Source organism: Hemiscyllium ocellatum, chromosome 6 (genome assembly GCF_020745735.1).
Source record: "Hemiscyllium ocellatum isolate sHemOce1 chromosome 6, sHemOce1.pat.X.cur, whole genome shotgun sequence".
Lineage (NCBI taxonomy): Eukaryota > Metazoa > Chordata > Chondrichthyes > Orectolobiformes > Hemiscylliidae > Hemiscyllium > Hemiscyllium ocellatum.
In genome coordinates, this window is record NC_083406.1 from 90,218,408 (window position 1) to 90,242,460 (window position 24,053).

The 24,053-nt window shown below is 43.8% G+C and overlaps 1 protein-coding gene across 1 annotated transcript in view; it reads left to right on the forward strand.

The window, feature by feature from the left end:
- Positions 1-24,053, forward strand: part of b3glcta (beta 3-glucosyltransferase a) — a 177,640-nt gene that overhangs the window by 121,706 nt on the left and 31,881 nt on the right. The window contains exon 12 of the mRNA XM_060826775.1: positions 7,026-7,125. Within this exon, the coding sequence (XP_060682758.1) occupies positions 7,026-7,125 (100 nt within the window). The remainder of the gene's footprint in view (positions 1-7,025; positions 7,126-24,053) is intronic.

A 24,053-nucleotide genomic window follows, 5' to 3' on the forward strand; every position in this document is an offset into this window, starting at 1 on the left:
CTTAACACCCGAGTGGTCCAATGACAAGCAGTGCCCTTCACATCAAACGGCAATGCTGTGTGATCAAACAGACACTCCTATTTAATTTTTTTTTCCTTTTTTTGCTTAATTTTTTATTAACCCCCACACTACCGCCTAACTGCAGTAGTGCTTATTTTTTCCCCAGCACCCATGGTGTGTGTGTGTGCAGGTGTGAGACACAGTGAGAGACACAAAGTGCATGAATCTTTATTCAATTTCCACCACCAGGAAAATAGGAAAACACCCGAGTGGCCTGTGACAAGCAGTGTCTTTCACATCAAAAAGGGCGATGCTGTGTGATCAAACAGTGAAGGGGAGGGCAGGGACTAAATCAAAATAGAGTTGAAGGGGGAAATGATGCACTCCGGCGCCCACCTCTCCCTGAACAACTCCAGAGTTTTGGTGGACACCGCGTGCTCCTTCTCCAAGGACACCCGGGCTCTAACGTAACCAAGAAGAGGGGCAGGCAGTCGGCCCTAACGACCCCCTCCACGGCCTGCTGCCTGGACCTGTTTATGGCCAGTTTGGCCAGGCCCAGGAGCAGACCCACGAGGAGGTCACATTCCTGTTCTTTTTTTTTAAATTTCCACCACCGGGAAAAGTAGGAAAACACCCGAGTGGCCTGTGACAAGCAATGCCCTTCACATCAAAAAGGGCAATGCTGTGCGAACAAACAGTGAAGGGGAGGGCAGGGACTAAATCAAAATAGAGTTGGAGGGGGAAATGATGCACTCCACTCCCTGCGGCGCCCACCTCTCCCTGAACAACTCCAGGGTGTTGGTGGACACCGCGTGCTCCTTCTCCGAGGACACCCAGTTTGGCCAGGGAAGCTTTTTATATTTTTTTTTCTTTTTTTATTATTTCCCCCACACTACCGCCTAACTGCGGTAGTGCTTATTTTTTTTATCCCCAGCACCCATGGTATGTGTGTGCAGGTGTGAGACACAGTGAGAGACACAAGGTGTACATATCTTTATTCAATTTCCACCACCAGGAAAAGTAGGAAAACACCCGAGTGGCCAGTGACAAGCAGTGCCCTTCACATCAAAAAGGGCGATGCTGTGTGATCAAACAGTGAAGGGGAGGGCAGGGACTAAATCAAAATAGAGTTGAAGGGGGAAATGATGTACTCCACTCCCTGCGGCGCCCACCTCTCCCTGAACAACTCCAGGGTGTTGGTGGACACCGCGTGCTCCTTCTCCAAGGACACCCGGGCTCTAACGTAACCGAGAAGAGGGGCAGGCAGTCAGCCCTAACGACCCCCTCCAAGGCCCGCTGGCTGGACCTGTTTATGGCCAGTTTGGCCAGGCCCAGGAGCAGACCCACGAGGAGGTCACATTCCTGTTCTTATCTGTCAGCCAGGGTTCCCTGATTGGACCAGGTTAACAGCCCCAATCAGAGAACTCATAGTCTGTGAGGTCCATTTGGCTGATCTTGTCACAGTCACTACGTAGAGATTTGTGGTAATTCAATAGGAGAGCTGTACAGAGATCAAAACAGTCACCAGTCAAAGTCTTTGTTCAAGTCAATCAGAGAATTGACTGTGATTAATCCTTGGGATCTGCTCAATTAAATTGTGTCATTCAGAGCCACTGAGAAGGGAAATCGCTTTTGGGAATCGGAGTCAGCATGCTGGACTGCAGAGGAGAAATAATTGTGAAAAGGGAAAACAGAACATGCAAGATTATCAGATCAGCCATAAATCATGGATTGATGGAGTGACTCAATGGACCACATGGTCTTTATAAACGGTGAGAAAATTCGTAAAGCCAAAGTACAAAAGGATCTGGGAGTGCTAGTCGAGGATTCTCTAAAGGTAAACATGCAGGTTGAGTCCATGATTAAGAAAGCGAATGCAATGTTGTCACTTACCTCTAGAGGGTTGGAATATAAAAGCACCGTTGTACTACTGAGACTTTATAAAGCTCTGGTTAGTACTGTGTCCAGTTTTGGTCCCCACACCTCAGGAAGGACATACTGGCACTGGAACGTGTCCAGCGGAGATTCACATGGATGATCCCTGGAATGGTTGGTCTAACATACAAGGAACGGCTGAGGATCCTGGGATTGTGTTCATTGGAGTTTAGAAGATTAAGGAGAGACTTAATAGAAACTTACAAGATAATACATGGCTTGGAAAGGGTGGACGCTAGGAAATTGTTTCCGTTAGGCGGGGAGACTAGGACCCGTGGACACAGCCTTAAAATTAGAGGAGGTCAATTCAGAACAGAAATGCGGAGACATTTCTTCAGCCAGAGAGTGGTGGGCCTGTGGAATTCATTGCCGCAGATTGCAGTGGAGGTCAGGACACTAAATGTCTTCAAGGCAGAGATTGATAGATTCTTGATGTCTTGAGGAATTAAGGGCAATAGGGAGAATGCGGGTAAGTGGAGTTGAAATGCCCATCAGCCATGATTGAATGGCGGAGTGGACTCGATGGGCCGAATGGCCTTACTTCCACTCCTATGTCTTATGGTCTACCTCTGCTCCAAGATGTTCCGGTTTTACAGTAGCATTGACCTAGTGGGTAGCTGGGCATTAAAAATGGCACCCTACTGGGAATCCTGTGGGTTCCAGCCTTGATGAGTACTTCCACTTTTGACAAGAGGGAAGCTCATACATGGAGGCTTGGTGCACAGGTAATGATGCAAGTTTCAAAGAAATAACACAAGAAACCTCACTAGAGAGACACCGTTGATGAAACTCACCAAAATTAACACTTTAGTCAATTTCTGTGAAAATTTAGTAAGTCTCCATGTATGATTTGATGTTGGATTTTGTGTTGCATTGTTTCTGTTCAGATTTAGGACATTTTCTGATGTTAAAGATAACATTTAAAATGTTTTTATTGACCTTTTCCATAACTGTTCTAAATCTCATGATACTGCGAGTGAGCATTATTCACTGGATGTTCCCCGACAGACACTTGATCCATTTGACCCTTTTTGCTCCCCATAACCGGGTACAACATTCCTTCTATTGATTTGATTTGATTTCTTACTGTTACGTGTACCAAGGTACAATGAAAAATGTTTTGTGCTTTGTGAGCAGGTTGTACTTTACAAGTGCATCAGGGTAACAGAATAGTTTGCAGGATGCAGTGTTAGAGCTGCTGAGAAGTTGCAGAGAGAGATCAACATTAGCATTATCCTCATTAGGCTAGAAATATACTAATGGAGAAAATCCTCCTAAATGCATTTTAGCAAGTCACTTCCTCTCTCTCAGCTCTTTACACTCTGACTCTTCCAGTTTCTCTTGAGGCAAGTGAAGTCCATTATCAGTGCTCAAATGTTCTTGCACCTTTCTGTAGTAAACCTGTTTAAGTACTCCTCTATATTGTATCCACTCAGAAGTGACTCAAAAGATTCACCTTGTACCGTAGGAGTATCACTTCTTTTACTTAACTTTGACCAAATAAAATTTGTCTTTGACTGCTCCAGGATATCCCATTCTGCACCATGGTAACATTCTCTTCAATTAATATCTCCACTCCCCCTCCTTTCTATTTATTCATCAGGGCAAATGCAAGAATACCACATTTCAAACTATTTGTACAGGGATTCCCAATTGCTTTGTCTGTGGCATTGCCTCATCCAGTCAGAGTCAATTTGCCAACCATTCAGCAACCTTTTGATCCTCTTGTATAGCTTGTTGTGCTCATTCGAAATATGGCATTCTTCCATTTGCTCTGATGTGTGAAAGAGAGATAATTTCAGCAACACTACTCTTTCTTCAGCATTATTCAATTCTGTACTACCAATCGATTGTTTAGTCATAGCAGGTTTTACACTTTTGAGTTGAAAATTACGGAAATAATGAGATCTCACTAAAAAGATCAGTTATCCATAAATAATGTTAACTACTCTTTGACAGTACAGGGGAAACTCGATTACCCGAACGAGATGGGCAGGCACTATTTTGTTCAGATAATCGATGATTCGGTTAATCGATTCAATGCCTTTCCTCTGGGGCTCGGAGTTTTCTATTACATCTGTTCCCCATTCAGACTAGGCAGCAGTACACCGCGTGTGAGACCCACGCCCCCCCGCCCACCCCAACCTCTGTCAAACACCGCCCCCGCCCGCCATCAACACCACACCCCGCCCACCCCCCAAACCATGTCCAACACCGGCCCCCGCCCACCCCAACCTCTATCCAACATCGCCCCTGCCCGCCATTAACACCGCACCCCGCCCACCCCCCAAACTATGTCCAACACCGGCCCCCACCTGCCCGTGCCCGCCCCAACTCCTGTCCAACACCTCCCCTGGCTGCCCCCAACCCCATTCAACATCGCCCCCCACCTGCCCCAATCCCGTTCAACACCGTCCCCCCAACCCCCATCCAACACCGCGCCTTGCCCACCCCCAACACGGCGCTGCACCGGCCCCCCAACCCCATCCAACATCGTCACCAGCCCGCCCTCCAAACCCTGTCCAACACAGCCCTCCACCCATCTCCAATCCCATCCAACACTGCCCCCGCCCGTCCCCAACACCACACTTTTAATCACTGTAAACAAAAGACACTATCAGTGTTGGACACACGTCTTTGATGTAATGTTTCTGGTGGGACCTCGAGATCTCTTTCGGAGAATCCAATTTTTGCTTACTGGTATTCGGATAAGCAAGGTGCCTCTGTATACTATAAATCCATCAATTCTTAATCAAGCGATAAAATTCAAATTTAAATTTTAGATCTGAAATTTGTTTTGTTAAGCAAAGGTATTGAGAGATATTGGCCAAAGGCAGATTTTTGGAGTTAGGCCACAGATCATCCATGATCTCATTGAATGATAGAAGAGGCTGAGGGAGCACAGCAGTTCAGGCAGCATCCAACGAGCAGCGAAATCGACGTTTCGGGCAAAAGCCCTTCATCAGGAAGGGCTTCCTGATGAAGGGCTTTTGCCCAAAATGTCAATTTCGCTGCTCATGGGATGCTGCCTGAACTGCTGTGCTCTTCCAGCACCACTAATCCAGAATCCGGTTTCCAGCATCTGCAGTCATTGTTTTTACCTAGAAGAGGCTGAGGGGCTGAATGGCCTCCTCCTGTTCCTATGAATTTAGTCTTCAGTGATTCACCACATTAGCCTCTCTGTCTCTGATGACTGAAATTCAGAAGTTACTTACTCTTGTACAGTTAAAGTTTCCATCAGCAAGTTGGGTGCAGATCCTAACCTTCTAACCTTCATCAGCTAAGCTTGGTTTAGACTGACTGAGTGGGCAATGTTTCAGTTAGTAAGCCTTAGTTCTTTGTTGGCTAGTAATTAATTGTGCTTACCAAGTCACAAGGACACTGACTGATACTCATTTGCTTTTTGAGATCCTCAAGGTCTATTAAGAGGCTTTTAAAATAACATTTTGTTTCCCCTAGTGAGATTATCTCGGTTCAATCTGCAAGAGCCTAAAATATAACTAGCAGTTTTAAAAATAACAAGCTGTTTGCCCATCAGTCCTGCTCTCAATGTCTCAAAATATGATGGGCTGGTTTTTAGTCTTGTTTAAGCATTTTATATTTGTGTACATAGTATATCAGTGTTGGATAGCATATACATGTCTCAACCATAAACTCCAACTTATATGTACAATCTTGGCAATGCCATGTCTTTGGGCATGGACAGTGCTATTAAAACTGAGTACAGCTGTGTGATTTGCTGAGTTCGTAAGTTCACTAAATATGTATTCACACAATGATGGTGGGTCTAGATTGCCATAATATGTGCTACAGTGCAAATGTTTATGTTTCCTTGAATGATGCATCAGTAGCTAGGCTCATAATGCCAAATTAATACATGGATACGAGCCACTCAGTCAGCACTCTCCTTCCATACAGTATAAATGTTGTTTTTTCTCCTTTATTTAGTACTCCTGCAAATTGTCTTGATGAAAAGCTTTGGTACGTGTCAAGTTAGAAATTCTTTTTCAGTAATACTCAAGTTTTGTGCCACCTTATGATTATTTCAAAATCAAATTTTTAAAAGCATCCCACTTGGTGTTTAACATAAAACAGTAGCTTCTTCTCAGCTACAGCAACCCTTTCTTAGTGTGAGATATTGTGAAAGGTGTTAAGTTGCTACTTGACAGTGTGTTTCTGTTTGTGTTTCTCTCCACATGATAACTGAATCGCACCAAATTGAAGTGCTTATCAGGAAATCAAATTCCATAATTCTGTTTTCTTTTGAAGGAACATTTAAAAATATATTTTCTTACAAAATTCAGCATTCATAACATTGAAACCTGTGTGTATGAATTTTGAAGAATTATTTTATACAATTGGCAAGGTTTCCTTTTTGATATAATGCTTAGCAAGACAAAAGTAGAATGTTGTGGTGTGAAAGTATTTGCTTTGAATATAATTGGTATGCCACATTGATTGCTACAGGCAAATAGCAGATGCTGTGCATTTTAATTTATGTTAGCTTTGTTTCAAAACATTTGTGAAATTGCTACAGGTGGCACACTGATTATCGCAGAGTCTCAGGAAAGCTGATAGATCACTTGGGAACGTTTGGCGATCATTGGGGCAGAGGACGATTATCAAGATTAAAGGTTTTTTACATGTTTAACTTGTTTGACATGGAGAAGGCCCCCAACTGCCCTCTGGAACTTTGTAGTTCTGCAAAGGCACTTATTATGGTGCATTCATTCTTCACTCTTACAGCCTACCTCCTTTTAAAACAAGATGTCATCAGATTGAGTTCATATATAAAATTTGTAACATTATGACATCCTACTTAAGCCAAACAGGAACATTGAAATTATATTCAATACGTGTTAGTCTGACTTGAGCAAGAAAGCAAACTCAAGGATAGTGTTCTCGAGTTCCTGCCCCAGCGAATCCAGAAACAAAGTTGGTTTTGGAAAATAATTAATGTTATGTAACGAGTTGGACATGTTTTAACAAACAGTGTGTAAAATTGCTGTATTTATTTTGGGTGTACTAAAATCAAAGGCATTTAATGAGACAAATTAATGAAATGTTTTCCGATTTTCTGTACTTTTCAGGGCACTGTGGCAAAACGTTTGCCATTCTGGAACGATTCCTAAGTAATGCTGTTCCTGAGGTTCCCTGGCTCATGATTGTGGATGATGACACATTAATAAGGTACTGTAAATAAAATTAAAACAAATTTCTAAATCTGCACATGATAGTACTAAAGATTGAAAAATTGCAATTCTTAAGCATTATTGTTTCACTCTTGGAGTCACAATCGTAGAGTCATACAGCATGGTAACGGACCCTTCAGACCAACCAGTCCATGCCAACCATGTTTCCAAACTAATCTAGTCCCATTTGCCTGTGTTTGGCTCAGTTTTGTAACATAACTGACTCTCAAGAAATATTTATCAGTAAAAGTATGTTTTTCCAATTCATGAGAAAACTGAGATGTGAGTAGATGGAAGTAAAAATCAAATATCATAAAATATGGTGAAAAGTATATCATTACAAACTGGGACTGGATATTAAAGAATATTTTGAATTGTCAGGTAATCCAACTGATACGCTTTCAATGTTTCCTATCTGCTTCCATTTCTTTCCTTTCTTTAGTTCTCTTTTATTGTCCATCCTAATTTCCATTGAAAAGTTGGTAGTCTTCTTGAACCATTGCAATTCATCGTTGTAGATAGATGTACAGTGTCATTAAGAAGGGATCTTAACCCAGGAACACTGAAGGAATGACAATATATTTCCAGGTCATGATGGTGAGTGGAGGAAAACATACAGATTGTGGTGTTCCCAGGTGACTGCTGCCCTTGCCCTTCTAGATGCAAGTAGTCATGGAAGTTTCTGTAGATAGAAGTGTTCATATGTTTGAAAGCTGCTGTGTAAGGAGCCTTGGTGAATTTCTGCAGTGCATCCTGCAGATGGTACATACTGCTGTTACTGTGCTTTGGTGATGGAGGGACGAAATGTTAGTGTAAGTGGTGCCAGTCAAGCAGACTCTGTCCTGGACGGTGTCAAGCTTCTTGAGTGTTTCTGGAACTGTACTCATCCTGACATTTGACTTGCAGGTAATAGGCAGGCTTTGGGGAGACAGGAGATGAGTTACTTGGTGCAGAATTCATAGCCTGCTCTTTTAGCCACACTATTTATATGGCTGTCTAGTTCAGTTTCTGTTCAATGTTAACCCCTAGGGTGTGGATAATGGCAGTAATGCCATTGATTGTCAAGGGGTGGTGGTTAGATTCTCTCTTCTTGGAGATGAACACTGCCTGGCATTTATGTGCAGCGAATGCTGTTTGCCACTATTCAGCCCAAACCTGGGATTCTGCAGTTCTTGCTGCACTTGGACATGGATTCCTTCAGTATCTGATGAGTTGCAATGGAGGTTGAACATTGATCAATCGTCAGTGAAAATTCCCACTTGTGTCCTTATGATGAAGGAAAGTCATTAATAAAGAAACTGATGATGATTGGGCTGAGGACACTAACCTGAGGAACTCCTGCAGAGATGTCCTCGAGCTGAGCTGACTGACCTCCGAAAACCATCTTCCTATGTGCCAGGTATGTCAGCAACTCGAAGAGAGTTCTTCGCCGAATTCCCACTAACTGTAGTTTTGCTAGGACTCCTTGATGCAGTACTTGGCCAAATACAGCCTCGATGTCAAGGGCACTCACTCTCACCTCATCTCTTGAATTCAACTCTTTTGTGCATGTTTGAACCAATGAGATCAAGTGCTAGGTAGCCCTAGCGGAACCCAAACATCGAGTCAAGATATTGCAAAGCGAATATCACTTGATAACACTGTTGAAGATACCATCCATCACTAATGATGACTACAAGTAAGCCAGTGGTGCGTAGCCATGTTCAAATTGTCCTGTTTTTCATGTACGGGATATATTTGGGCAATTTTCTACATGCATGTGTTGTCCCCACATTGTAGCTATATCAGAACACCTTGGCTAGGAATGTGGCAAATTGTTGGACGGTGTTGGTGAGTTGCTACATTGCATCTTGTGTATAGAACTTTGTGCTTCTGTGGTGGAGGAAGAGAAGTTGGTGGATGAGTGTCCAGGACTGTCTTGTCCAGGATGACGTTAAGCTTCATGACTGTTGGTTAAGCTGGGCTCATCCAGATAGGAGTGGATCAAGCAGAGAAAGGGGTTTCATAGAGTTTTTTTTTCTCAACAAACAATATGGAGAGCTGGTCGAAATCTACATGAGGATATAAAATAATTTCATTTTGACAAAATCCTATAAAATTGTAGATTTTCATAATTATACGATTTGTTACATGAGATATGTAAGTATTAATATGCTGAACTCTAATATATTCATGAACAACGTTAGTGAGTATATTAATATTTAATATAACATTAATATTCTCTGTGTGTTACTTTGCTGCTTTGTTGCTGTTTTGTTTTTGTATATTCATTCATGGATGTGGGCATTGTTGGAAAGACCAGAATTTATTGCTTATCCCTAATTTCCCTTAAAGATGATGATGATTAAAATTAAATCACATTCGAAAATTGTGTACTGTAGTCTGTGGGGTGGTACAGTGGCTCAGTGTTTAGCACTGCTGTCTCACAGCACCAGGAACCTGGGTTCAATTCCAGCCTCGGCTAACTGTCTGTGTGGATTTGGAGGTGCCGGTGTTGGACTGGGGTGTACAAAGTTAAAAGTCACACAACATCAAGTTATAGTCCAACCACTTGATGAAGGAGCGGTGCTCTGAAAGCTAGTGTGCTTCCAATTAAACCTGTTGGACTATAACCTGGTGTTGTGCGACTTTTAACTTTGTCTGTGTGAAGTTTGCATATTTCTTCCTGTGTCTGCATGGGTTTTCTCCAGGTGCTCCAGTTTTCTTCCACATTCCATTCATGTGCAGGTTAGGTAGAATGGCCGTGCTAAATTTCCCATAGTGTCCAGGCATAGGTATAGAACATTGAACAGCACAGCGCAGAACAGGCCTTTCAGCCCTTGATGTTGCGCCGACCTGTGAACTAATCTAAGCCCATCATGCTAGACTATCCCATCATCATCCACATGCTTATTCAACGACTGCTTAAATGCCTCTAATGTGGGTGAGTTAACTACATTGGCAGGCAGGCCATTCCATTCCCTTACCACTCTCCAAGTGAAGAACCTGCCTCTAACATCTGTCTTAAATCTAACACCCCTCAATTTGCAGGTGTGCAAGCAAATGTCATCATCCTAGGAAAAAAACTCTCACTGTCCACTCTATCTAATCCTCTGATCATCTTGTATGTCTCTATTAAATCGCCTCTTAGCCTTCTTCTCTCCAGTGCGAACAGACCCGAAACCCTCAGCCTTTCCTCATAAGAACTTTGCTTTAGACCAGGCAACATCCTGGTAAATCTCTTCTGCACCTTTTCCATTGCTTCCACATCCTTCCTCTAATGGGGTGACCACTGCACACAATACTCCAAGTGAGGCCACACTAGCGTTTTGTACACTTGCAGCATGACATCACAGCTCCGGAACTCAATCCCTCTACCAATAAAACCTAACACACCGTATGCCTTCTTAACGCACTACCAACCTGGGTGGCAACTTTCAGGGATCTATGTCCAAGGACACCAAGATCCCTCTGCACATCCACACGACCAAGAATCTTTCCATTGACCTTGTATCCTTCCTTCCTGTTATTCTTCCCAAGGTGAATCACCTCACATTTCCACCTTTCAGCCTAATTCTGCAGTTTACCAAAGTCTCCCTGCAACATTCTTCCACACTGTCCACTACTCCACTGACTTTAGTATCATCTCCAAACCCATCCACCTATGCTTGCATCCAAATTGTTTATAGAAATGACAAACAGCAATGGTCCCAAAACAGTTCCGTGTGGCACATGACTCCAAGCTGAATATTTCCATCAACCACCACTCGCTGCCTTCTTACAGAAAGCCAGTTTCTAATCTAAACTGCTAAATCACTTTCAATCCCATGCTTCCGCATTTTCTCCAGTAGCCTACTATGGGAGGCTAGTCGTGGGAGGTGCACGGTTGCAGGTATAGGGTGGGATGCTCTGAGGGTCAGTGTGGACTTGTTGGGCCGAATGGCCTGTTTCCACACTGTAGGGATTCTATGATTCTATAGTTCCTTCTTTCGCTTCACACATACATAATCCAGCAAGAACATGGTCTGTTAGTACAGATGCCGTTCTGTAATGAAGAAGCATCAACTGTGGTGAATATTGAAACACTGAGATCATTTTGATGATTTGGTACAAATTCACATTCCATTTTCTTGATTAATAAAAGTCAAGCCCACATTTGTTCTACCTATTTGAGTGTAATAACTTCACTTATTTGAAATGGCCTAGAAGTAGTTAGTCTGTATTTCGATACAGATTATGAAATGTGCTACAATTAGGTGCAATTCCTTGTTGCAAAAACATTTTCAGACCCTGCCTTCACCACTCTTCCTTTGGCCAGTCTTCTCCCTGACAATCTTGTTGTACTATCTCAAGAAGGGCATGAAAGTTAACTCTGGTGTCCTTTGCAATTTTTGCAATAATCACCATCTCAAAAAAGTTGGTCTGGTTAATGGCTGTTTCTGGTATCTTTCTTTTCACAAATTGATTGTTTACTTTGTACATAACACCAAGGACTACACTTCGTTAGCTTCAGATCACTTTGGGACATCCTGCGGTTGTGAGACAGTTACTGTAAAAGTTAAGCTTTCTTTTTTTCTTTAACACGCTTTCTTTAACAAATATATTAGTTATTTCTATAATTTGAATGAAGTGGTGTCAGAAGGTCGCCCTGTCCAGGAACAGTTTTCCATTTTAATAGCAGTGCATCATTAATATTAGTCCAATCAAATGCCCAACCAAAGCGTCAAGCATTTAGCTAGATTTTGTCCAGTGAAGATCAGGCTAGCTTGAAACCACCAGATCAGTCACAGTCAGGATTTAGGAAGGTTTCATGTCTAGAAATGTAATAGATTCTATTAAAAATTTACAATATAGAAGGAGACGAAGATTGGTGGAGTTGTGGACAGTGAGGAGGGCTGTTGTCGGCTGCAAAGGGACTTAGATATGGTGCAGAGCTGGGCTGAGGAGTGGCAGATGGAGTTCAACCCTGCCAAGTGTGAGGTTGTCCATTTTGGAAGAACAAATAAGAATGCGGAATACAGGGTTAACGGTAGGGTTCTCAGTCAGGTGGAGGAACAGAGGGATCTCGGGGTCTATGTACATAGATCTTTGAAAGTTGCCACTCAGGTGGCTAGAGCTTGTAAGAAGGTCTATGGTGTATTAGCGTTCATTTGCAGAGGGATTGAATTCAAGAGTCGTGAAGTGATGTTGCAGCTGTACAGGACTTTGGTTAGGCCACATTTGGAGTACTGTGTGCAGTTCTGGTTGCCTCACTTTAGGAAAGATGTGGAAGCTTTGGAGAGGGTGCAGAGAAGATTTACCAGGATGTTGCCTGGAATGGAGAATAGGTAGTACGAGGATAGGTTGAGAGTTCTCGGCCTTTTCTCGTTGGAACGGCGAAGGATGAGGGGTGACTTGATAGGGGTTTATAAGATGACCAGAGGAATAGATAGACAGTCAGAAACTTTTTCCCCGGGTACAACAGAGTGTTACAAGGGGACAAATTTAAGGTGAAGTGTGGAAGGTATAGGGGAGATGTCAGGGGTGGGTTCTTTACCTAGAGAGTGGTGGGGGCATGGAATGCGCTGCCTGTGGGAGTGGTAGAGTCAGAATCATTGGCGACCTTTAAGCGGTAATTGGATAGGTACATGGATGGGTGCTTAATCTAGGATAGATGTTCGGCACAACATCGTGGGCCGAAGGACCTGTTCTGTGCTGTATTGTTCTATGTTCTATGTTCTATGAGACCATTGGGCATATCATATCCATGGTTCTGAGACCCGAGACCAACATCATGTTAAACTTGCAGCACTTCTTCTCATCGAACCTCAAAGAAAACTTGACTGCTTCCCATACAAGACCTCCAGGTTGACTAAATGGGTTCTGCCACCTTACCTCCAGGAGAGCAATCGCCCTTTAAATTTCAGATATAGATAAATGCCTGGCGGTATGCGGACAGGACAGTGACCGATGCATTGCTTATACATTAGCTGCACTGTATCTGTTTTCCATTAGCCAGAGGGAGTTAAGCCTCCTGCTAAAGTGTTTTGAACTTTTCTCTAGAGTGACTGACTGTAATGGTTATGGCAGTCACAAACAATCAAGTTCATCTTGTCTCATTGCTTTTCCCACAAAATGACTTAATAAGCTAGAGACCTCTTTGACCTGTGATGTGGTTTTGCTTGTAAGACAATAACTAATGAAGATATTCCCATGAGCTAACAATTGGACTTAGCTAATATTGTGTATTGCTTAAACTTTGACCCCAAGACAACATAGCAACAATTTGCAAAACTCTGCTTTAAACGTGCATGAATTAACCCAGCTATATATTTTTAAATAATGATATTACATAGAAACACTTTATAATAGAGAATATCACAGTGATTATTTTCCCATCTCCACTTCTCTGCTGGAAGGTCCAAATTCTGTGCCTCTTCACATCTATTTTCCCAAATTTTTGTTAGACTTTCATAGAATCTTAGCATGGCAATAGGCCTTTCAATCCATCTATTCCATGCTGATCTTTATCTTCCAGAAGAGAATTTGTCCTAACCTCATAACCTTCTCTGATTTCAGATTTTAAATGACCTTTTCTTCCAACCATCATTTAAGTCAATATTAAAATTAATGTGGGCCCTGCTTCGCTGATGAATGCTGGTAGTATATTTCACATCCTCAGAAAACGCTTCTTGTGTTGTCTTTCTAAAATTTCTTATATTTAATCATTTATCAGCATCCCCTTGTTCAGTACACCTCAGCAACTGGAAACAATCTGTCCATTCTGTCCAAAGTAATCTAATCTGATATATCTTTATCAAATCATTTCACAATTTACTGTAAACCCACTGTTTCCTATAGATACCCTGATTGTACATCCTTGCTTCCTGTAAGGACTCTGCCTTTTGCCCAGTTCCTCCAACAAAATCTATTTAGACAAATCAGTACTTCCTTTATGCCTTGTTCTTTCCTTAACCAAGAATTTCCCCTTCCTCTATTTGATACACGACGCTCCTTCCGCCGCCTCCGAGCTTACTTTCACAATCAGGACTCCTGCCCACCTTCCGAGGACCACTTCGCTCACCTCCAACACACTGCATCCACCTGGACACCCCGTGCTGGCCTATTACTTGTCCTCGACCTCTTCATTTCCAACTGCCGCCAGGACATTAACTGCCTCAACCTGTCTACCCCCTCTCACCCTCACAACGCGCAGCCCTCCAATCCTGACCTCACCATCAAGCCAGCAGACAAACGGGACACAGTGGTAGTCTGGCGCACTGACACCTACACTGCTGAAGCCAAACGCCAACTCAAGGACACCTCTTCCTACCACCCCCTCGACCATGACTCCACCCCCATCACCAAACCATCATCTCCCACACCATACAGAACCTCATTACCTCAGGAGATCTCCCACCCACAGCTTCCAACCTTATAGTCCAGGAACCCCGCACTGCCCGGTTCTACCTCCTTCCCAAGATCCACAGGCCTGACCACCCCGGCCGATCCATTGTCTCAGCATGCTCCTGCCCCACTGAACCCATTTCTACCTACCTCGACACTGTCCTATCCCCCCTAGTCCAGGAACTCCCCACATACTTTCGAGACACCACCCATGCCCTCCACCTCCTCCAAGACTTCCGTTTCCCCGGCCCCCAACGCCTCATCTTCACCATGGATATCCAGTCCCTCTACACGTCCATCCGCAATGACCAGGCCCTCCCAGCCCTCCGTTTCTTCCTCTCCCGATGTCCCCAACAGTACCCTTCCACCGACACTCTCATTCGCCTGGCCGAACTGGTCCTCACCCTTAACAATTTCTCCTTCGAATCCCTCTACTTTCTCCAGACCAAAGGGCTAGCAATGGGCCCCCATATGGGCCCCAGCTATGCCTGTCTCTTTTTGTTGACTATGTAGAACAGTCCATCGTCCATAATTACACTGGCACCACACCCCACCTTTTCCTCCACTACATTGATGACTGCATTGGCGCCACCTCGTGCTCCCGCGAGGAGGTTGAGCAATTCATCAACTTCACCAACACATTCCACCCTGACCTTAAATTTACCTGGACCATCTCTGACACCTCCCTCCCCTTCCTGGACCTCTTCATCTCCATTAATGACAACCGACTTGACACCAACAGTTTTTACAAACCCACGACCCCCACAGCTACCTGGATTACACCTCTTCCCACCCTACCTCCTGCAAAAATGCCATCCCGTATTCCCAATTCCTCCGCCTCCCCCGTATCTGCTCCCAGGAGGACCAGTTCCACCACACAACACACCAGATGGCCTCCTTCTTTAGAAACCGCAATTTCCCTTCCCACGTGGTTAAAGATGCCCTCCAACGCATCTCGTCCACATCCTGCACCTCCGCCCTCAGACCCCACCCCTCCAACCATAACAAGGACAGAACGCCCCTGGTGCTCACTTTCCACCCTACCAACCTTTGCATAAACCAAGTCATCCGCCGACATTTCCGCCACCTCCAAACGGACCCGACCACCAGGCATATATTTCCCTCTCCACCCATTTCTGCTTTCCGCACAGACCGTTCCCTCCGTGACTACCTGGTCAGGTTCACACCCCCCCTACAACCCACCCTCCCATCCTGGCACCTTCCCCTGCCACTGCAGGAATTGCAAAACCTGCACCCACATCTCCTCCCTCACCTCCAACGAAGGCCCTAAAGGAGCCTTCCGCATCCATTAAAATTTTACCTGCACATCCACCAATATCATTTATTGTATCCGTTGCTCCCAATGCGGTCTCCTCTACATTGGGGAGACTGGACATCTCCTAGCAGAGTGCTTTAGGGAACATCTCTGGGACACCCGCACCAATCAACCACACCGCCCTGAGGTCCAACATTTCAACTTAAGGGCGGCACGGTGGCACAGTGGTTAGCACTGCTGCCTCACAGCACCAGAGACCTGGGTTCAATTCCCGACTCAGGCGACTGACTGTGTGGAGTTTGCACGTTCTCCCCGTGTCTGCGTGGGTTTCCTCCGGGTGCTCCGGTTTCCTCCCACAGTCACAAAGATGTGCGGATCAGGTGAATTGACCATGCTAAATTGCCCGTAGTGTTAGGTAAGGGGTAAATGTAAGGGTATGGGTGGGTTGCGCTTCGGCGGGAGGGTGTGGACTTGTTGGGCCGAAGGGCCTGTTTCCACACTGTAAGTCTAATCTAAACTTCCCCTCCCACTCTGCCGAGGAAATGGAGGTCTTGGGCCTCCTTCACCGCTGCTCCCTCACCACCAGACGCCTGGAGGAAGAACGCCTCATCTTCCGTCTCGGAACACTTCAACCCCAGGGCATCAATGTAGACTTCACCAGTTTCCTCATTTCCCCTTCCCCCACCTCACCCAAATTCCAAACTTCCAGCTTAGCACTGTCCCCATGACTTGTCCTACCTGCCTACCTCTTTTCCACCTATCCACTCCACCCTCCCCCACCCCAATCTATCACCTTTATCCCCCTCCCCCACTCACCTATTGTGCTCTATGCTACTTTCTCCCCACCACCACCCTCCTCTCACTTATCTCGCCACCCTTCAAGCTCTCTGCCTGTATTCCTGATGAAGGGCTTTTGCCCGAAACGTCGATTTTACTGCTCCTCGGATGCTGCCTGAACTGCTATGCTTTTCCAGCATACTGTAATCTAGACTCTGGTTTCCAGCATCTGCAGTCATTGTTTTTACCTTTGATGGAGCCTTCAACTTTGTCCTGTTTTCTGCATTTGTACACTCCCAAATCTTCTACTCCCATACTTTGCGAGGACTTTTGCAGCATTCTCTTTGTCCTTAATTGACGCCTGACTAGCCTCCACATTCAACTGATTGGTTTCGGCCATTTCTGCCCCCTCCAGGATTATACTGTCACCATCTTCCTTTCCCTTCCCTCTTCAGTACTCTCAAAGATATCATATCTACTCTTCAGTCGCCCCCATCTTTCCCTCACCTTTCCACAAAACATGCCCATTTAAGTACAGGAAGCGCCATATCACCCTTTTAGGTCCTCAATTCCCAAGAGCCAGAGTCCCAAACACGTTTTCTCGATGAAGCATTCAGTAATTTGTATTCTCCTGTAGTTGGGATACACACAATGCTGCTAATGTAACCCACTTTCTGTCTCTGAGCATGACCCTCAACTTCCGGTTGCTTGATGTTTGAATTCCCCATGCCCATCCACTCTGTCCTTGGTGTCCTAACCTGGTTTAATGAACATAGAACATAGAAAAATACAGCGCAGTACAGGCCCTTTGGCCCTCGATGTTGCGCTGATCCAAGCCCACCTAACCTACATTAGCGCACTATCCTCCATATGCCTATCCAATGCCCGTTTAAATGCCCATAAAGAGGGAGAGTCCACCACTGCTACTGGCAGGGCATTCTATGAACTCATGACTCGCTGAGTAAAGAATCTACCCCTGACATCTGTCCTATACCTTAATTTAAAGCTATGCCCCCTCGTAATAGCTGATTCCATACGTGGAAAAAGGTTCTCATTTTCAACCCTATCTAAACCCCTAATCATCTTGTACACCTCTATCAAGTCACCCCTAAACCTTCTTTTCTCCAATGAAAACAGCCCCGAGTGTCTCAGCCTTTCCTCATATGATCTTCCTGCCATACCAGGCAACATCCTGGTAAACCTCTTCTGCACCCGTTCCAGTGCCTCCACATCCTTCCTATAGAATGGCGACCAAAACTGCACACAATACTCCAGATAAGGCCGCACCACAGTCTTGTACAACTGCAACATGACCTCAGGACTCCGGAACTCAATTCCTCTACCAATAAAAGCCAGTACGCCATATGCCTTCTTCACAGCACTATTTACCTGGGTGGCAACTTTCAGAGATCTGTGTACATGGACACCAAGATCCCTCTGCTCATCCACACTACCAAGTATCCGACCATTAGCCCAGTACTCCATCTTCTTGTTACTCTTACCAAAGTGAATCACTTCACACTTAGCTACATTGAACTCCATTTGCCACCTTTCTGCCCAGCTCTGCAGCTTATCTATATCCCGCTGAAACCTGTCACATCCTTCATCACTGTCAACAACTCCACCGACTTTCGTATCATCCGCAAACTTGCTCACCCAACCTTCTAGCCCCTCCTCCAGGTCATTTATAAATATGACAAACAGCAATGGTCCCAAAACAGATCCTTGCGGAACACCACTAGTAACTGCATTCCAAGATGAACCTTCACCATCAACTACTACCCTCTGTCTTCTTCCAGCCAGCCAATTCCTAATCCAAACCTCTAACGCACCCTCAATGCCATACCTCCGTATTTCTTGCATAGCCTACCATGGGGAACCTTATCAAATGCCTTACTAAAATCCATATACACCACATCTACTGCTTTACCCTCGTCCACCTCCTTAGTCACCTTCTCAAAGAATTCAATAAGATTTTTGAGGCACGACCTGCCCTTCACAAAACCATGCTGACTATCCTTGATCACATTATTCCTATCCAGATGTTCATAAATCCTATCCCTTACAATTCTCTCTAAGACTTTTGCCCACAACAGAAGTGAGACTCACAGACCTATAGTTACTAGGGTTATCCCTACTTCCCTTCTTGAACAAGGGAACCACATTTGCCATTCTCCAGTCTTCTGGCACTAATCCTGTAGACAACAAGGACATAAAAATCAAGGCCAATGGCTCTGCAATCTCCCATAGAATTCTAGGATAAATGCCATCAGGCCCAGGGGACTTATCTATTTTCACCCTTTCCAGAATTTCCAACACCTCTTCCCTACATACCTCAAAGCCATCCATTCTAATTAATTGTGACTCAATATTCACATCGGCAACAATGTCCTGTTCCTGAGTGAATACTGACGAAAAGTATTCATTCAGTGTCTCCCCAGTCTCTTCAGCCTCCACATGCAACTTCCCACTACTATCCTTGACTGGATCTATTCCTACCCTAGTCATTCTTTTATTCCTGACATACCTATAGAAAGCCTTTGGGTTTTCCCTAATCCTACCAACCAAGGACTTTTCATGTCCCCTCCTTGCTGCTCTTAGCTCTCTCTTTAGATCCTTCCTGGCTACCTTATAACTCTCAATCACCCCAATTGAACCTTCACGCCTCATCTTTACATGTGTCCCCAATGGAGAGCATCAATAAGTAATAGTAGAAAATAATACAATGTCGACAAAACTATGCTCATAACAAAATCAGAATGTGCTGGTAATTGTGTGGTATCATCAGTGGTGAGAGAAACAGAGTTAATATCTCAAAGTAATTAGACTTAGTTAACAACCCAGTGCAGACATAATGAGTCAAATAGCCTCTTTCTGCATGTAACACATCTGTGCTTAGGAGAATTGGAATGACAGACAGGAAGGAATCAGCTTCCAAAATACAACCAGTCTCCATCGCAAAGTGTTTATATTATTTTATTCATTCTCGGGATATGGGAATGGCTAGTTGGGCCAGCACTTATTGTCCATCTCTAGTTGACCTTGAAAGGTGATGTTGAGATGTCGTGTTGAACCTCTGCTCCATTTGGGTCAGCACCCTCATAGCGTTGGAAAGAGATCTCCAGAATTTTGACCATGTGATAGTGAAAGAATAACAATATATTTCCAAATCGGAATGTTGAGTGTCTTTGAGGTAAGCTTACAGGTGGTGCTGTTCCCATGTACCTGCTGTCTTTGGCCTTACCGATTGTTGTTATCATGGGTTTGGAAGGTGCTGTCTAAGGAGCCTTGGTGAATCCTGGAGATGGCTACTGAGAATCCACAGTGACAAATGTGTCCTTGATGTTAACAACAGTCATTCGCACATCACCCCTGAAATTCAGTACTATTGCCCATGATTAAACCAAGGCCAAAATGAAGTCAGGAGCTGAGTGGCAGGTTAATGTTAAGGAAGGACTGCTTGATAGCACTATTGATGACACCTTCCATCACTTTACTGATGTTCGAGAGTAGACTGTGATGGGGCGGTAATTAGAGTCATAGAGATGTACAGCATGGAAACAGACCCTTCGGTTCAACTTGTCCATGCAGACCAGATATCCCAACACAATCTAGTCCAACTGCCAGCACCTGGCCCATATCCCTGCAAACCCTGCCGATTCATACACCCATCCAAATGCCTCTTAAATGTTGCAGTTGTACCAGCCTCCACCACATCCTCTGGCAGCTCATTCCATACACAAACCACTCTCAGCGTGAAAAAGTTGCCCCTTAGGTCTCTTTTATATCTTTCCCCTCTCACCCTAAACCTATGCCCTCTAGTTCTGGACTCCCCGACCCCAGGGAAAAGACTTTGTCTATTTATCCTATCCATGTCCCTCATGATTTTGTAAACCTCTATAAGGTCACCCCTCAGCCTCCAACACTCCTGGGAAAACAGCCCCAGCCTGTTCAGCCTCTCCCCGTAACTCAGATCGTGCAGCCCTGGCAACATCCTTGTAAATCTTTTCTGAATCCTTTCAAGTTTCACAACATCTCTCCGATAGGAAGGAGACCAGAATTGCACACAATATCCCAACAGTGGCCTAACCAATGTCCTGTACAGCCGCAACACGACCTCCCAACTCCTGTACTCAATACTCTGACCAATAAAGGAAAGCATACCAAATGCCTTCTTCACTATCCTATCTACCTGTGACTCCACTTTCAAGGAGCTATGAGTCTGCACTCCAAGATCTCTTTGCTCAGCAACACTCCCTCGGACCTTACCATTAAGTGTATAAGTCCTGCTAAGATTTGCTTTCCCAAAATGCAGCACCTTACATTTATCTGAATTAAACTCCATCTGCCACCTCTCAGTCCATTGGCCCATAATAGACAATAGACAATAGACAATAGGTGCAGGAGTAGGCCATTCTGCCCTTCAAACCTGCACTACCATTCATTATGATCATGGCTGATCATCCTCAATCAGTATCCTGTTCCTGCCTTATCTCCATACCCCTTGATTCCACTATTTTTGAGAGCTCTATCCAACTCTTTCTTAAACGAATCCAGAGACTGGGCCTCCACTGCATCCTGGGTCAGAGCATTCCTCCTCATCTCTGTCCTAAATGGCCTACCCCTTATTTTTAAGCTGTGTCCTCTGGTTTGGGACTCATCCAAAGCGGAAAAATGTTTTCTGCCTCCAGAGTGTCCAATCCTTTAATAATCTTCTATGTCTCAAACAGATCCCCTCCCAGTCTTCTAAGCTTAAGGGTATACAAGCCCAGTCGCTCCAATCTTTCAACATAAGATAGTCCCACCATTCCAGGAATTGACCTCGTGAACCTACTCTGCACTCCCTCAATAGCCAGAATGTCTTTCCTCAAATTTGGAGACTAGAACTGCACACAATATTCCAGGTGCGGTCTCACCAGGGCCCTGTACAGCTGCAGGCGGACCTCTTTGCTGCTATACTCAATCCCTCTTGTTATGAAGGCCAGCATGCTATTAGCCTTCTTCACTAACTGCTGTTTGCTTGCCTTCATTGACTGGTGTACAAGAACACCCAGATCTCTTTGTACTGCCCTTTTACATAACTTGACTCCATTTAGGTAATAATCTGCCTTCTTGTTCTTGCCACCAAAGAGGATAACCATACATTTATCCACATTAAACTGCATCTGTCATACACCTGTCCACTCACCTAACCCGTCCAAGTTATCCTGTAATCTCCTAACATCCTCCTCACATTTCACCCTGCCACCCAGCTTTGTATCATCAGCAAATTTGCTAATGTTACTATTAATACCATCTTCTATATCATTAATATACATTGTAAAAAGCTGCAGTTCCAGCACAGATCCCTCTGGTATCCCGCTGGTCACCATTTCTTTCCCTTTCACATACCTAAAAAAGCTTTTACAATCCTCCTTTATATTTTTGGCCAGTTTACCTTCTTACCTCATTTTTTTTCTGCGTATTTCCTTCTTAGTAATCCTCTGTTGTTCTTTAAAATCTTCCCAGTCGCCCGTTTTCCCACTTATCTTTGATTGATCAGGTTGTGTTCGTCCTGCGTTTTGTGTACAAGTACCTGGGCAATTTTTCACATTGTCAGATAAATGCCATCGTTGTTGCTAAATTGGAACAGCTTGATTGTACCAAAGCACATTCTGGAGCAGACATCTTCAGTCCCACTGCTGAAATGTCCGTGCTCACAGCCTTTCTTGTTTCCAGTGTCTTCAATTACATCTTGGTGTCATGTGGAGTGAATTTAATTGTTTGGAGATGGCACCTATAATGCTGGGGACTGCTGGAGATATATCATTCAAATGGGAGTTCAGGCTAAAGATTGTTCTTGATAAAGGGAAAACAGAATTCCCTCTCTAAAGGATATTAGTAAACCTGACGGGAATGTATGAAAATCAATTGTGGCTTCATGATTATCATTAGATTTTTAATTCCAGATATTTTATTGAACTTAAATTCCACAGTCTCTTGTGGTGAGGATTAAATGGGTCTTCAGAATATCTCTTGGCTCTTTGGTTTACTCATCCAGCATAAATACTACAATACCATCACTATATCCTCAGCATCAAGCCATTTCTGGTTTTATAGAAATGACCCATCACTGGAAATTGAGTTAGGGCAGTTCACAGCTTCACTGCCTCAATGTTCATTCTACATTTATTTTTAGCTTTTGTAATAATATGCATCATGATGATATTATACAGTGAATGGCGCACTTGTTGAAGAAACAACATTTCGAAAGAAAACTGAAAATATTTATTACCTCAGCTCTGCAAAGTAGTTGTATGTTATGATTCACTAACTGGTCGGAGTCATTTATCTATTCTAAAGATGATTGCAGATATCCTGAAGGATCGAGACCTTCATAAATATTGAGATATTTTTCTCATTGCAGTACCCTCACAACATTACTTGTAGCATAATATGCTACATAAGGTTAACAAAAACAAAGTTACTTCAGGCAGAGTCAGATTTGCTGTTAGTCTAATAGTTAATTTGCTGATAATAACCATTTCCCTCATAGCTTTCAAATCTTTGTCACAACATATTGCTGAGCACTGTAGAATTCTAGTGAAAAGCCCTTGAAGCGTTAACTTCTGATTGTCTTTCATATTCTGGTTAGCACTGTAACGGTTACTTCAACATTTGAATACTCATGTTTTGCTTTGTTATAAATGCACTGAATACTGTCTGCGGTTTAGACAATTATTAAATACATACAATTTCTACTTAGTATTTCTACTGTACACTATTCTAAAAATTCAGGAGTATTACATTTTGTTGATCTGTGATCAGGCAGCAAATCACAGTACAACAATAATCACTAAATAAAATGATCATATTAGTTTTCTTAAGAAAATTAACTTTGTAGAATAATAAGCACTGAAATGGAAATAAAGTCACTGCAGAAAAAGGGGAGAGATTTGGAAATAGCTGGGTTGGTCTTTCAGAGAGCCTGCATAGATTTAACAGGCCAAATAGCCTCCTTCTGCACCATTACAATCCTCTGAGCCTATCATGCTTTACAGTCTAATTTAACATGCACAATATCCTAGTGATGGTTTGAATTGACAGCTCCAACGCAATGCACAATATCATTTGTGGCAATCCAATGGAATATTTGAAATCTGAACCATTTGGTTGCCATTCTCTCAGTTTCCATTCTATACAAACAAGGGAGAAATAAATTTACATTAAAGATTACTTTAAATACTCAACATTCTGAATTGACTTTTAGAACATTTCCAATCTAGTGGCTACTTGAAAGTTGTGAAGCTGCTTTGTAATTTCCCTAAACTGTATTTCACACAATAGTGAGGTGGGGCAATGGTTCAGTCCACTCCTGCTCACCCTGCTGACACGTGACTGTGCAGCGGTGCAAAGGTCAAATCACATCATCAAGTTCATTGATGATATGACTGTAGTGGGTCTCATGAACAGGAAAGATGAGCCAGCATACAGAGAGGAGGTGCTGCGGCTAATGGACTGGTGCAGAG